A 15,831-nucleotide genomic window follows, 5' to 3' on the forward strand; every position below is an offset into this window, starting at 1 on the left:
TTGGAAAGTCTTCCCTCCTCCTTCAATTTTCTGAAAGATATTGTGTAGCAGTGGCATTATTACTTCAGATGTTTGATAGAATTCACCAGTGAAGCCAACTAAACTTCAAGTTCTTTTTCTTAAAAAACTATAATTTCAATTTCTTTAATAACTATAGATCTGGGCTTTCTATTTCTTCTTGAATGAGCTTTGATAACTTGTCTTTCAAGTAATTCATCCATTTAAGTTGTCAAATTTACTGGTATGAAGTTGTTCATAATATTCTATTATATTTTTAATATCTATAGACTCTATATTGATGTAATCTCTCTCATTCCTGATAATATAAATTAGTGTCATCTTTGATTTTTTTTTTCCCTGATCAGTTTGGCTAGAGTTTCTTAAGCTTTATTGATCTTCTCAAAGAAGCAGCTTTTGATCTAATGAGTTTTCTCTACTGTTTTTCTATTCCACTGATTTCCACTTTGATCCTTATTATTTCCTTTCTTTTGCTTACTTTGGGTTTGACCTGTCCGTCTCTTTTAGTTCCTTAAGGTGGAGGTTGAGGTCACTGATTTGAGGGCCTTCTTTCCTAATCCAGGGGTTCAGAGCTATGAATTTCCCCCACAGTCCTGCTTTAGAGACATCCCACAAATTCTGATGTGTTGTATTTTCATTCAGTATAAAATACTTTACAATTTCTCTTTTGATTTCTTATTTGATCCATGGGTTATTTAGAAGTACTTTAGTTTCCAAATATTTGGGGACTTTTCCAGAGATGGTCTTGATTTCTAATTCAATTCCATGTGGTCTGTAGTTTGAATACTTTTAAATTTATTGAAACTTGTTTTATGTCCTCAAATATGGTCTTATTTGGTAAATGTTACAAATGCACTTGAGAAGGTTCTCTGCTGCTGTTGTGTAGAGGGTTGTATACATGTTAATCAGGTCCAGGTGGCTGATAGTGTTGTTCAAGTCTACTACCTCTATTTTCTTCCTACGTGTTCTATCAATAATTGAGAGTACTGAAATCTCTGACTACAATTGTGGGTTTTGTCAGTTTTTGCTATGTGTAGTTTTGAAGTTATTACATACATAAATGTTTAGCATTGTTATGTCCTCTGATTCAAAGACTCTTTCATCATTATGAAATGAACTTCTTTATCCCCAGTATTGTTCTTTGCTCCAAAGTCTACCTTGTCTGATATTAATATAGCCGCTCCAACTTTCTTTTGACTCTTTCTTATGCCTATCGGCATAACGTATCTTTTTCCATCTTCTTACTTTTAATCTATTTGTGTCTTTATATTTAAAGTCAGCATATAGTTGGGTCTTGTTTTTTTAATCTAATCATATTCTCAGTCTCTTAATTGAGGAGTCTAGACCATTTGCATTTAATTTGATGACTGATGGTCAGGTTTGAGTGCTAACACCTTGCTACTTGTTTTCTACTTGTCCCATATATTCTTGTTCCCTTTTTTCCTGCCTTCTTTCTGATTAATTATTTTTTATAGTTCCATCTTATCTTATTTGTTGCCTTATTGGCTCTCACACTTTCTTTTGTTATTTTAGTGGTTGCTTTAGGGTTTATAGTGTATCTTTAACTTATCATAGTCTACCTTCAAGTGTTATTAAACTACTTCACATATAAGAACCCAACAATAGTATATTTCCCTTTTTCCTCTATGACTTTTATTCTATTGTTCTCATGCATTTTACTTTTACATGTTATAAACTCCACAACATACTGTTTTTATTTAAACAGTTATAAAGAGATTTAAATAAGAACTAAATCTTATATAATTATCCATGTAGTCACCATTCTGTTACTTTGCTTTGTATAGATCCAGATTTCCATCTGTAATCATTTTTCTCCCGCCTGAAAAACTTCCTTTAGCATTTTCTTATAACTTTGGTCTGCTAGCAATAAATTCTTTCACTTTTTTAATGTCTGAAAAAGGCTTTATTTTGAGTTTCTTTTTGAAAGATACTTCTGTTGGATATAGGCTGATAATTATTTTTCCCTTCAGTACTTTAAAGGTGTGCTCCATTGCCTTCTCCCTTGCATCGTTTGCAGTGAGAAATCTGATGTCACTCTTATCTTTGTTTCTGTGTAACATCTTTTCTCTGTTTTTAAGATTTCCTTTTTGTATTACTCGGCATTCTCCAGAGAAACAGAACCAATAGGATGTGTGTATACACAGAAAAATGTTTCAAGGAATTGATTCATAATACTATGGAGGCTGGCAAGTCCAAAATCTGCAGGGTAGGTCAGTAGACTGGAGACCCAGGAAAGAGCCGATGCTCCAGTTCAAGTCCCAAGGCCACCCAGTGCAGATTTCCTTCTTGCTCTGGGGAAGTCAGTCTTTTGTTCTATTCAATCCTTCAACTGGTTAGATGAGGCCCAACCACATTATATAAAGAAATTTACTCAAAGGCTGCGGATTTATATCTTAATCTCATATAAAAACGCACTCACAGAAATATTCAGAACAATGTTTGACGACATACCTGAGAACTGTGGCCCAGCCAAGTTGACACATAAAATTAACCATCACACTCTTATCACTGGCTTTAGTAATTTTATTAGGATGTAACTTGGTGTAGTTTTGTTCATATCTCTTGTGCTTGGGGTTCAATGAGCTTCTTGGATTTGTTGTTTATCTTCAAGTTTGAAAACATTTCAGCCATCATTTCTTCAAATATTTTTTTCTGTCCCTTTCTCCACCGCCTCACCTTGATAGATTCAAAGTTAGGTGTTGCCATATATTAGGTGACTTGGAGTTGTCCCACAGGTCACTACTGCTCTATGCATTTTCCATTTTCTCCTCTCTCTCTACTGTGAGTAGTCCCGGATGCTAATGCCCGTCAAGGTCATTAATCTTTTTTCTGCAATGTCTAATCTGTCATTAATCCTATCTGGTATATATTTCATCTCATATATTGTAGTGCTCACCACTAAAATTTGTATATGGTTTTTTTAGATATTTTGCTTGTCTATACTTTTATAATAACAGTTTTAATGTCCTTCTTTGTTAATTCTAATCTTTGTGACAGTTATGAGTCAGTTTCAATTCACAGGTTATTCTTCTCATTATGAATCATGTCTTCCTGCCTCTCTGCATGCCTGGTAATTTTTGATTAAATGTCAGACATTGTGAATTTTACCTTAAGTGCTGGATAATTTTGCTTTCTGTAAATCTTACACAGCTTTGTTCTGGGGTGTATTAAAGTTTCTAGGAAACTGTTTGAGCCTTTTGTCTTATTAATATGATTTGCTACATGCGTCTAGGGCAGTGCTCAGCTTAGAGCTGATTCCTAAGGCAAAACCTTCCTTAGTACTCGACCCACTACCTCGTGAATTGTGACTTTTCCAATCTGGCTTGTGGTAACAGGCATAACTCTCAGTCCTGTGTGAACACCAGGCACTGTTCCCTCTAGCCCTTTCAGATGGTTCTTTTGCTAGCCTTGAGTAGTTTCCTCATGTGCATGCAATGAATACTATGACACATACTCAAAGGAGACCCTCTACAGATCTCTAGGGTTCTCTCTCTGTACAAGTCTGTCCTCTCCAGTACTGTGTCCTAGGAACTCTAGCTTCCCTAGTCTCTCCAGCTCTCAGCTCTATCCCCTCAATGCAGGGAGTCCACTGAGCTCCACCTCACTTCCCACTGGAGCTGTGCCATGGCCTGGGAACAGTCTTGAGGCAGTAGGCTGGGGCAACTGTGGGGCTCATCTCATTTGTTTCTCATCTCTCAGGGATGACTAACCCTTGTTGCTTGATATTTACTTTCTTAAAAACTGTTTTATATATCTTGTCTGTGTTTTGTTCCCCCCTTTTGGTTATTTCAGGTGGGAGGGTAAGCCAGTTCTAGTTACTCTGTCTTGACCAGAATCAGAAGTCTTCACTTATTCTTGCACTCCCTGCCCTCTACTGAACATCTTCAGTGTTTCCTTCTTCCTGATCACCACCCTTACACCTCTGTCCACTAGCATGCTCACATGGCACATTTCCTTGCAAAAATAAACTCCTTCACCACTGCTTCCTGTGTTTCTGTCTTTCTGTTACCTTCTTAAAAGAGTAATCTATGTGCAATCTTAGCCAGGGGCCCAAGGAGTAAAATGGACAGTCTGTGCCTCATTCCCTCTGCATGCTCACCACCCTCTCATGGTTCATGTTAGTTTCTACCCCAACGCTCTGTTGAAACTGGTCTACCATTGGTCATTAATGGTCACCACATCCATGGCCTCCTCTCAGATTTTAGACTTCGGTTTATATTATTTAATTCTGGTTCCTTTGATCTATTGTTCACATTTGACTTATATGATACTATATAGAACTGCCTGGTTTAGATTCCCTGTTTAATGCAGATGCTAGAATGTAAGCTCCAAAGGGCAAGGATATTTGTCTAGTTTGTTCACTGACGCACCCTTAGTGCCTAAATCAGTGGCAATCATGTAACAGGCATTCAACAAATGCAGAAAGAATGAATGAAATATAGTTGGTGCTTAGCACTCTTCTCCTCCCTCTCTGCTCATCATCCCTCAACAATCTCATGCAAATCAACAATTCAGTTGTATCTCAAATCTAGATCTCTTGCTATAAGCTCTCTTTAGTCAGCCTGTCTTTTGGCATTTGGATCACTGTTGAAAGTCCTGCCAACACCTCAAATTAGCATGTCCAAAACTAAGCTCATTATCTTGTATCTTAAAACTGTCTGTCACCTTCTTCCCACTTTTTATATTTCACTCAGTCACCAGCTAGAAGTCATATTTGATTCTTTTCCTTTCCTCTCTATTTCCCAATATCTTTGACAGTTTTATAGGATTAATGACATCTGCCTCTAACTCTCCATTCCTCACAGCCCCTGATGGATCACCTCTCCATGTTACAGGTCTCTCTCAGTAGCTTCTCTAGTCTCTAGCTTTGGATCACAACTCATGCTATACCTCCATATCCTGGGCCTCAACCCAGTAAGATCACGAACTGTTCTCCAAATACACCCTATGCTTTCTATCCTTACTCTCCTCACCCCGTTCCTTAGATTCTCCCCATCATATGAGGCCCTATTTGAATGAGGCCTTCTTTGATCCCACAGATTAGAAATGATCACTCTTTTAACTTTCATATTTATACCATCAAGTATAGCACTTATTCTGTCTTAGCTCCTGGCATATATTAAACATTCAATAAATTTAAACTGTTTATCATGGTAATCCTACCCCAGGTATAAACTTCTTGATAGCCGAGACCTCCAAACAGGTCTCCAAAAAGGCACTGCGCCTGGTTCAGGACAATGACAACTCATAGAAGCTTGATATCCAAAATGTCAGCCAACTTACTAATTCATCAGAAAATCAATTAGCGCACAATGTTACAACGGGTTCCAGTAAGAGGAAAACATATTATTAAAAAATTGAATAAAAGCAAATATAGAACATATTGCATTGCAATTTATAAATAATAAATTATAAAATTATTTACAGATAATTTTGTACATTGTAATTCAAAACTGTGCTTCTAGCAATAGTGCTTCTCATTTCTACCTCCGATAAGTGAAGAACGGTATACTTGTGTTACTCATACATATTTTGAAGGAAGTTATTTTGCTTTAAAAGAATTGTTAAGTTAATAAAGTCTGCATATTACGTAACACATTCCTCAGAAGACGTCCACAGCTTTACAGACAACTAGCAAATAATACTCTCATCAGAAATTCTAAGGCTTGGGTACCACTAACCTTCATTTGGAGACCTGCACTGGCATCCTACCTCTGTCATTAACTGTGTGAAAACAGCCATATCACCATACCTTTGAGCCTCAGATGATTTAAAGACAGAATATGGAAAAAGAATCTTACCTGTCATAAAAAGCAGTTATGAGGTTCAGAGAGGTACGATATTTTATGTAAAAACATATGGATTCAATTTACTGTTGCAGGCTTATTCACTCAACAAGCATCTTAGCTATGTCCAAATCGTGTGCCAGGATCTGGAGGCACAAGCTAAATAAGATGCTCTATCTGCCCCTTAGCCTGGGGAGACAAATGTGTCAACAGCAGTGTCTCAGGCACTAAATGGTAGAGAGATAAACACTTCACAGTGGGAGAGCAGGGAGTTCTCAGTTCCATGTGGGGGAAAGGAAGGTAGTTAGAAATGGCTTCCTGCAACAGGCCACACTTGAGCTCTGTTCATCCTCCCTGTGGCCTCACCAGTCATCATGAACCCCTCAAGCTTTTCCTCATCCTTTAATCAAGCTATGACTCTGTTTCTTCACAGGTCCACAGTTTCTTATCTACAATTCTAAACTCTGAAAAGCCTTCAAAGCCTGCACTCTTCTCCTAACTTATTTGGTGGCAAAACCTGGCCTGAAATGAGGTAAGGCTCTTGGTCATCGATATTTTTCCTACTTACAGGAAATCCTAGTCAACGGTTCCACCATATACCCTTCACCTAAGCCAGGACCTGAGTCACCCTTGGCTTCTCTCTCTCCCTCATCCTCCAAACCCAACTGGCCAGCAAGCTCTGTCAATACTAGGCCTGCAATAAGTATCCTATCTATTCCCTCCCTCCTCCCTCCCCCTCTCTTCTCCCTCCCTCCCATCACTGTCTTAGTTAATGGCTAATGGAGCTTTCCACAGTTCAGCCTCAGCATCATGGCTAGCGTGGTCTTTCTCAAATGGATATTTTATCACACAGTTTCTCTTTGCTTAAAGTATGTGCAGATGCCTCTGTGCTATCTACAAAGCTCAAATTCCTGAGTGTGGTATAAAAGGTTTGCCAAGATTTGGCCACTGCCTATCTCCTGTGACTCAACTCGTGGCATTCTACTAACCATGTGTCGCAGCCACTCGGAAATGTGGTTCCCAGGAGGTAGCAACCTGTTTCAGGCCCCTCTGCCTTCACACAGCTTCCCCTCTGTCCCCAAATCTTCTTTCTTCTCCCACCTCACTCTCTTATTCCTGCTTGTCTGCCAGGCTTGCTCGTCCTCAAGATCCAATGTAGAAAACTCCATCATGTATCATCCTCCCCTTCCCCCAGTCCGAGCAAAACTGATTGCTTCTCCTCCTTTGTGTATTTCTGGACACAAGCTTAATGTCTGTGTGGCTCATAGCCTGAGTCTCCTGGAGTGCTGGGATCACTGCTTATCCCCAGTTTCTAACACTGGACGTAGCACATGATAGGTGTTCAGAAAAGAAAGCTGTCTGAATGAACAATCTTTTTAAGTTTCCCCGACAATGTCCCAGCCCACTCCTTCCCTGTCAGTTCTCCCACAGCAGCTCTGGTTTTCACATCCCATAATTTTCTCTAGTTAACACTTGTCTTTCCCGCTTCATTTTCAGAGGAAAAAGAGGACACTTTTGGCGAGTGAGAAAAGTTCTTGGTAGCACTTTGATACTCTGGGCCAGATAATTCCTCACGGAGGGCGCCCGTCCTGTGCACTGCAGGATGTTTAGCAGCATCCCCGGCCTCTACTCAAAAGAAGTCAGTAGCACCCTGCCCAAGCTGTAAGAACCAAAATGTCTCCAGACATTGCCAGATGTCGCCTGGAGAGCAAAATCTGCCCTGATTGAGAACCACTGCCTAGACTGACTTTTCTTGGCCACCTCAGGGAACAACATGGTAAACCTGATCAACGGTCCCTGTGCCCACCATCTTCCAGGGAAGCAGATTCAGACTATCACTTGTACCGTGTAGGGAGCGTGTGACCAACACGAGTAGGCTAGAGTGACACTTCAAGGGAGGAGGACGCTCAGTGGGCCTGAGCTGAACCCATCTATCACAGTACGAGAATTCCAGGTTGCGAGGTTAGTTTCTATCAACATCCTCCTGGCTTGATTTATTCAGTGGCACTGAAATGACCAACTAGAGGGATGAAGCGTGCAGCAATTTGATGCTATTAAAGCCCCCCTTAAATATAGTTTGAAAAATAGAGTATCTAAAAATAAATAATCAACAGACTGAAGCATTTCAGTGAAATGAGGGGACCCCACCAACAGCATAGGAAACGAGAGCATCCCAGGGGTGAGGAAGAAAAGGGTGAGAAGCCGGCGCTGTACCCACCTGTGGTCGACACCACGCTGTTGGGGCTTTCGCTGCAGAGCTTGGACAGGAGGCTGGTCTTGCCAGAGCCCGTGAGGCCTATGCAGACCAGGTCATACTCTGGGCGCGCAGGTGGTGGTCCCTTGCAGCAGAGTGCTCTAAAACACTGCCGAGAGAGGGGAAATGCAGCGCTTTTAAGCATGACTGTAGGCACAAAGCTTAGTCACATTTCAAATGACTATGTACTGAGAGGTAATTAAATAACCTATTGACCCTACGGAGGAAAGGGACCTTTAGAGTGAGAGACCAGGAGGACACCGCCTTGACGAAGCAATCAAAGTTAACTTCCCAGGAATGAGACCCACTCGGACTTGCCGGCTCCCCTCTTGCTGAGACAGGGGCACCGCGAGGGGTGCCACGTCATTATGCAGCTTTTCTGCCAAAAATGCACCACCTTCATCCAAGCACGAGGAAATCAGACGACACCTCCGCGAGGAGCATTCTGCAGGACAAGCAGCCTGTTCTTCTCTAAAACGTCAAAGAAAGACTGAGGAACTGTTCCAGGTTAAAGAAGACTAGAGAGACATAACGAATGCCATGCCTCCTGGATTGGGCGGGGGAAGAGACATCATAAACGACAGTGTTGGGACAACAGGTGACAGCTGACTAGAGACTGAATAGCAGAGCCTGCAATGACAGTATCACTGAAGGTTACAGTTTCTGAATTTAATCAGCGGACTGTGGTTACGTAAGGAATATCACTGTCCTGAGAAAACACATACGATAGTACTTAGAGATGAAGAGTCTTGACATCTGCAAGTAACTGGCTAAGAACATTTCTAAATCTCTATCTCCATCACCGTCTCCACGCCTAGATGGTGAGGAATGTGATAAAGCAATCATGGTAAAATGTTAATGACTGGGGAACCTGAGTAGAGTCTACAGGAAAGTTCCGTGTACTAGTCTTCCAGTGCTTTGATGTTATTTCAAAATAAAATGCTTTTAAAAAGCATTAAATAGAATTCCTGTGTATATCACCGCCATCTTGACTCTTGCTAAATCTTGCTTCAGGTCAACTGACCTCAGGGTACTATGAACTGCCTTTGCTCTGCAAGGGTTAAAGACAAGGGGATTTGGGAGGCTGGAAGCCACTCATGCAGTTTCTGGTCTTTCTACTTATTTGACATCTACTTATTAGGGGCCATCTATGTGCCAGCTTGTAGAGTCTGAAGCATTTAGGACCTGAAAGATTCAACAGAGGAAGAGGGAGACAGAGAGGTAAGAGGGAGGCAGACCTACTGACTTCTGGGTCCTTTGGAGATCATGAGAGAAGAGACCTATAAAATGTCTGTGCTAATTCTTCTTACTCAGATGAAATGTGACGCCTAACTGGCTGTCATACTCTCATAAACCAAGCTTGATTATTCCTCACCCTCACTTCTCATATCCACGTTAGTCAACTGACAAGTCCAGTCCATACGACCTCTGAAACAGGTCTAGAATCTGTCTGCCTCTCTCCAGCCCAGGCCACCGCTGCCTGGACAACATCAACGTCCTCCAGTGGGTCCCAGTACATTCACCGTTGCCCCCTCTATTCTCCACACGGCCTCCATAATGATCATCATGGTCTACAAGACCTTCCATGATCTCTTCCACCCACCCCTCCAGCCTCACCTCCATGATTCTCCTCTTACTCTCCCTCTCACCCTCCCACCTCCAGTCACGCTGACCCTCTGGCACCTCAAGGCATTCAACATACGCCTCTCCCTCTTCCCTCCCAACTCTTGGCATAGCGAATGCTTCACTGGCTTTCGGGTCCCAGTTAGAGCACCCCTTCCTCAGGGCCGCCTGCTCTGATGCTAAGAGTACATTAGCAATTCATGTCAAGCTCTCACAGCACTTTTGTGAATTCAGCACACAGACTATTACAGTTTCTCATTCATCACCAGACTGTGGGAACCATATCTGTCCATCTTCATCCTAGTATCCACAGTGCTTAGCAGAGAACACGGCATAGAAGCCACCCTCAGTGAATAACTGTTGAATGACGAATGAATGACATTTAAATTTCGCCTAAGAAAAGAGAAAAGAAAATGTAAAGGCTAGTAGGAAGCTTGATCTAGGCTCTCTCTGGGTCCCCCATGCTTCAAGAAAATAGTGTTAAAATAAAAGAAACGCTTGACTTTTTCACTGCTCTTCAATGCCAGAAGTTTTAGCCCAGTTACCAAAAGAGTGGTTTTGATGTGCACGACCTACTTTCTTGGTATGAAAGACCTTCTTTTTGTCCTAAATTCACTTTTCCTCGGCTTTTAAGGGGCTCTGCCTACTTCTGGTAAATTCTATGATTACCTAATCCATATTCTTCATGGATTTATTAAACTCTAATCATATTTCTTCTCCCCTGTTTAGAGCCTGAGGAGTCCTAATTATTTCAGTCTGCCTTCATATAGCAGCCCCTGCCACTCCTCCATCATATTCGTGACTCTTCTCTGGCCTTACTTGAGCTCCATTTTGCCTCTCCTACAAGATTAATGACTATGACAATAAAAAGCATTCTAGATGCCAATACATCTCATCCCAGATTCATATGAAGGCTGGCTGATAATGTCTGACCTTTTGCAAACTTTTTCTTACCCATAAGAGAAACAAGTCTCCTGGACTCATGATTAGAGTTTTCCTGAGAGACAGATGTATGTATGTATGTATTCCCTCAAAGACTGGCTAGCAGCCATTCACTAAGAAGAGCTCTGCCAGGTTCAACTATGACAGACAACAGCACCAGTCACACAGTGGTTTCTCTTACTGGGCTGCTGGGATCTTTGTTGGGGGGAGAGGGGAGAGACCCTATTCCTGCTCTGGACAGCACCACTCATGCTCAGCTCCTCTGCCAGAACTCCCTTGGGCTAGCTCCTGGCAAGAGACCCGTTCAACTACCCTGGCCCAAACTATCATCAGTCTTAAATACAAGATGAAATTGCAGGTGACTGATTGCTATATATTGCCCAGTTTTAATCATTCACGTGGCAATATTACTCAACATATTTTGGCCCAAAGTTCCAGAATTTCATTTTCATGTTTTTTGTAAACTCCAGAGTGTAAAAACTTTGCAGCCAAGCCCAATAATATCTACATCACCTGCTCATTTATTCTAGGTCACCTACGACATGTCTGGCATAAAAGGCAATTTAGCAGTGACGTTCTACTCCACTCTCGTCTTTATCTCCTCTCTCTCTGTTCTCCCCAGTGACGCCGTCTCTACCCCAGAGTTCCAATCATGCAGATGGTAAAGGCATGTAACATGACATCTCCCCTCTCCCCCAGTCTCTTTCTGGAATTTCAGGCTCCATATTTCAACTGTTCTGAAAAAACCCAAACTAAACCAAATCTGAATAAAACAAAAGCCCCCCCCCCCCGCCCCGCAAACCACAGTCTGTAAGAATGAGACATTTTGGAACATAAAAAGCATAAAGGTTAGACTGACAATTATTCTAAGGCAGGATCTTTGAAATAAGTCACAGACTCTTGGAGTATTTATTTGAAATAAATAAATCCTATGGTTAACAGGGGTAGTGTCAGATTCAAGCCACAAAATGAGACTCTTAAAACTATGCTACTTCAAATGGGGGAAGAATGTTCATGTTTTTGGAGTCAGTTCCTAAAAACTGTACAGAGTTTTCACTTGGTTTTCGTTTTAAAACTTAATGAAGCTTTGGATCTCATAGTCAATTTACTTAAAATTACTCATTTTGGCCTCTAGACTATACTGTACCAAAGTTCATTGTGTCTGTCTCCTACAGCAGCTCGTGCATTGTTAAGGGTAAGCCCCTTTCACTGGTGTACAATGCTAAACACAATGCCGTCGGCCGTCCTGACAGCAAGCGGCAAACTCAGGCTTCATTCCCAGGCCAGACACTGAGGCATTGTATGACTCCGTGCAGGCCCATAAACCTCGGCGGCTTCGGTCTCCCCACGATTAACCAGTAACGTTTTAACACTATCGGCCACTTCCTTTCTTTAGGAGGACATTAGGAGGCAACAGTTCAGTGCATTATGCTATGAGAATACAGGTAAATAAGTGCCCATCTTCCTAAGGCATCTTAGGTGATTGTTAGCTTTCTTGGGCAAGGGCCTGGCAGCCCACCATACAGCCCAGACTGTGGTACTTCCCTTCCAGCGGCCCACAGCAGTCACCACATGCTCCAACCCATCCCAGTCCAACCCAAGACACTAAAGACACACAATCCTTACCCTTCACTTGCAGCAGGCAATAGAGAACAGGGTAACTATGGCGGGTGGGGGGGGCAGGGGAAGATGGCATCAGACAACCAAGGTCACAGCCTCTGTTGCCTAGATTGCTTTAGTTCACAGGTCTTTTCACATAGGGTCCGTTATGACTTGCTCCTTTCCAAAAGAACCCAGTGTCTCTCTCTTATCATGTCAGGATGCAGGATGTTACCCCCCAGCATGCATCCATAATCTTCTACCAACACTGTATGTGAGGAAACAGTGTGTCAATATCTTGAGAGAGGGCCAAGACCGGAATCACCAGTAGTAACTCTGTGTCGTAGACTTTGGACAAATTGTATAACCCTTAGCTAAAAGGCGGATTAGCCAAAAAGCCCAAGCAAAACCTTAGGAATATTTGCTTGAAGGAGTATGATCACATGTATCAGGAAAAAAAATAAGCAAAAGATTAAATTGCAAGTATTTCAGTCTGGTGGTCTAGCACCAAGGCAGCAAGATTATCTTAAAATGTCCCCATTTCTGTTGGGGACAGCGCCAGACATCGGTAGGTCTGTCGAGCACTGTACACTGCAGGACTCAGTGAATAACTACTCAACAAATTGACGCTGTAAAGCACTAATGAAGCACTTGACTGTATATCGCACTTCCCTCTACATCTCCACCTTAATGATGCCAGCCACCCTCCAGATCACTCTCTAGTCCCTCAAACAGTCTGAGCACTTCGTGTTTCTGTGCCACCCGGGTCCTGTGCACTCAAGAGGAAATCTCCCCTCTTTTCTACTTGGCAAATTCCCATTCAAAGTTCTGCTCAGACGGCACCTCCTCCGGAAAGTCTCCCATTCCCCTGGCGAGAACTATTCCTTTCTTCCACTCTTTGGTCCTTTACCACACTTCTAGCGCTGCAGTGAGTATTATGCCCCGTGCATTTTTTACTGACTGTAAGAATTATTAGATGACAGAATTATGCACACTGACCCAAAGACATATTCATCCTTGGTCTGACTGTTGGTTCAAAAAGTTTAATTTTACAGCTACCAAGGGTGGCCAGGCACCAAAGCAGAGGAGCAAAGCTGTCATACAATTCACCATTCTAGACAGAGTCCTGCTCGAAATCTTCCCCCTCTGGCACTGGCCCCTGCATTGCCCACATCTCCTACCATTCCATCTCGCTAAATCCCTAGCCTTTGGGGACATGGCATTTGTTTCAATTGACGCTCTGTTTTTCATCACGAATACATGATTTTATTCTGCGCATGATTTCAATTGGATTGAGGCTCTGTAGAGTTGCTGGAAAGTTTTCTTCAGTCAGTGTCGGGGCTTCCCACAGCTATAGAGTCACTGCCCGGGCCCCATACTACCTCTTCCTTATTTAAATACGGGTCTTGCCAAACAAAAACCGGAGTTCTCCTATGGCGGATGACCAGGTCTTTCCTTGGAGTCCTCAGGTGAGGCCTGGCACTGTGCTCAATAAATACTTGTCAGATTAACAAAAAAACAGTTAGTTGGTACCTAAAAGCAAGAGAAGTCACCCATGACTTGAAGTGGATATATTTCTTAGGTGGTTTGGTTTCAAAACCAAAAAGAGGCACCTATATATTCTGAACCTCACCAACTCTCACAATGACAAAAGGAAGTCAATTTCTAGAATGTTTTCTAACACTAAACATGTTCACTGAATAAAACATTAAGAAGCATATTAATATCCAAAACTACAAGATTTAAAATATTTTCCGGGCTTCCTTGGTGGCGCAGTGGTTGAGACTCCGCCTGCTGATGCAGGGGACACGGGTTCGTGCCCCGGTCCGGGAGGATCCCACATGCCGCGAAGCGGCTGGGTCCGTGAGCCATGGCCGTTCAGTCTGCGTGTCCGGAGCCTGTGCTCCACAATGGGAGAGGCCACAATGGTGAGAGGCCCGCGTATCGAAGAAAAAAAAAAAAAAAAAAATCCAAGTCTATAATAGTCAAATATGGGTCTGTCTTTTGAAAATACAACCAAACATGTTTATAGGGCTTGTAAGAGCTGCTTAAGCTCTGGAAAAGACACGAGGAAGAATCGTGTCCTAATAACACAAAAACAAAACCCAAGATGGTCAGTACTATTAAGCACAAGATATAAATGATTTGTGTGTTAACTCACTTATAAGAACAACCCAATGAGAAAAAGCATCGATACTTTGCACTTTCCATTTTAAGACTGGGAAATTGAGGCCCAAAGAAGTTAAACTTGTTAAGTGGAACCAGGATTTGAACCCTGGCAGTCTGGCTCCAGAGCAATTTTCTGAGTGATGGGAATGAAAAGCCTCTAACATCTGAGAGTGTGTCATGTAGAGGCGACGTTCGGGGCATTCTTCGTAGAGGGCAATGTACAGATACGAAAATATGCCAGAGTTTGTAAGGTACAGAGTAAGGGCCAGAGCTGAGGCTCCAACCCGGGCTATTTGGCTCCAGAGCTCCTACTCATGTCCTCTTGGCCTTGGTACAGCCACGTCTGGAGTCAGGGCTCAGAGCCTTGGAAGCGGGGTGTTGTCTCGAGGGAGTGAAGGGGGGCTTTAACAAGGCTGCCTGTGTAACTGGACAGATGCCTGGCAGAGGAAGGGGAAGATGCAAGTCTCGGTACTGCTTCCTTCATTGCACTGTCCGGCTCATGGCCTTTCATTCTGGGCAGACACCCTGCATCTCTCTCCCTGGACAGTTAGAGGAATTGGGTTCCTTTGGGGCAGACTTAGGGAGCAGGGAAGGAGGAGGGGGGCTGGCTGGGCTGGAAGACAAGGGGATACTGAAGGGCTGCTGGCTTCTCTTTCCCGCTGTTTGCTTCTTCCATTTAACCCTTTTTTGTCCTCTGGAAAGGACAAAGCTTGTCTATGAAGAGAATCTAGCTGCACAGATTTCTGATTCTAAACATGGTAAATAAGGGGAGAAAAAAACCTCTAAGGGAACAGTTCTCAAGTTTTCCCCTTTAAAATGTGTGCATGTAAACTGTACCTCAATAAAGTAAATAAATAAACAAGCAAATACTAAACAAAATAATATGCATTGGGGAAGAGTATGGGAGAAAATACATAAATAAACTGGGCTGTGTGGAAATCCATGTCAAAGAGATGGTCTATATGAACATGCAAGCTTTTAGCTGATCCTTTCTTTCCATCTGCAAGAAGAAAAATGAATTTCAAAAATGCTCTGATGTCTTGGATTATTTAGTAGGTCTTGCAAAGAAGTGAAAAGAATATAAATTCCAAATGGCACCTCAGCTACAGAAATAATCAGCAGGGCAACAGTGTACTGTGAAGAGGCCCTTGATCACCAGACGGATCCCAGCAGACGACCCCTCCCCAGGTTACAAGAGCAATCCACTTTTTGAGGTGAAAAATCCTGTGGCCCTTTAAGACCCTAGTGGGAAAAACAATAAATTGTTTTTACAGAAGATGGGTCAAACCTTTCGGCCATGTGGGCTGCTCTGAGCTCACAGATTGTCCCAGGGCTGAGGCTTCTGGCCAATACATCACACTGCCTCAGGACACTAAGTCTGTCTTTGCCTTACCCTTTGTATTTCTCAATCCACATTCC

General features: G+C 42.5%; 1 protein-coding gene across 2 annotated transcripts in view; it reads right to left on the bottom strand.

Annotated features, from left to right (window-relative positions):
* ARL15 (ADP ribosylation factor like GTPase 15) overlaps positions 1-15,831 on the bottom strand; it is a 415,759-nt gene that overhangs the window by 272,400 nt on the left and 127,528 nt on the right. For both annotated transcript variants that reach the window (XM_067730670.1, XM_067730669.1), the window contains one exon: positions 8,044-8,188. In XM_067730670.1, coding sequence (XP_067586771.1) covers positions 8,044-8,188 — 145 coding nt within the window. The remainder of the gene's footprint in view (positions 1-8,043; positions 8,189-15,831) is intronic.

The sequence above is a fragment of the Pseudorca crassidens genome, chromosome 3 (genome assembly GCF_039906515.1).
Source record: "Pseudorca crassidens isolate mPseCra1 chromosome 3, mPseCra1.hap1, whole genome shotgun sequence".
NCBI lineage: Eukaryota > Metazoa > Chordata > Mammalia > Artiodactyla > Delphinidae > Pseudorca > Pseudorca crassidens.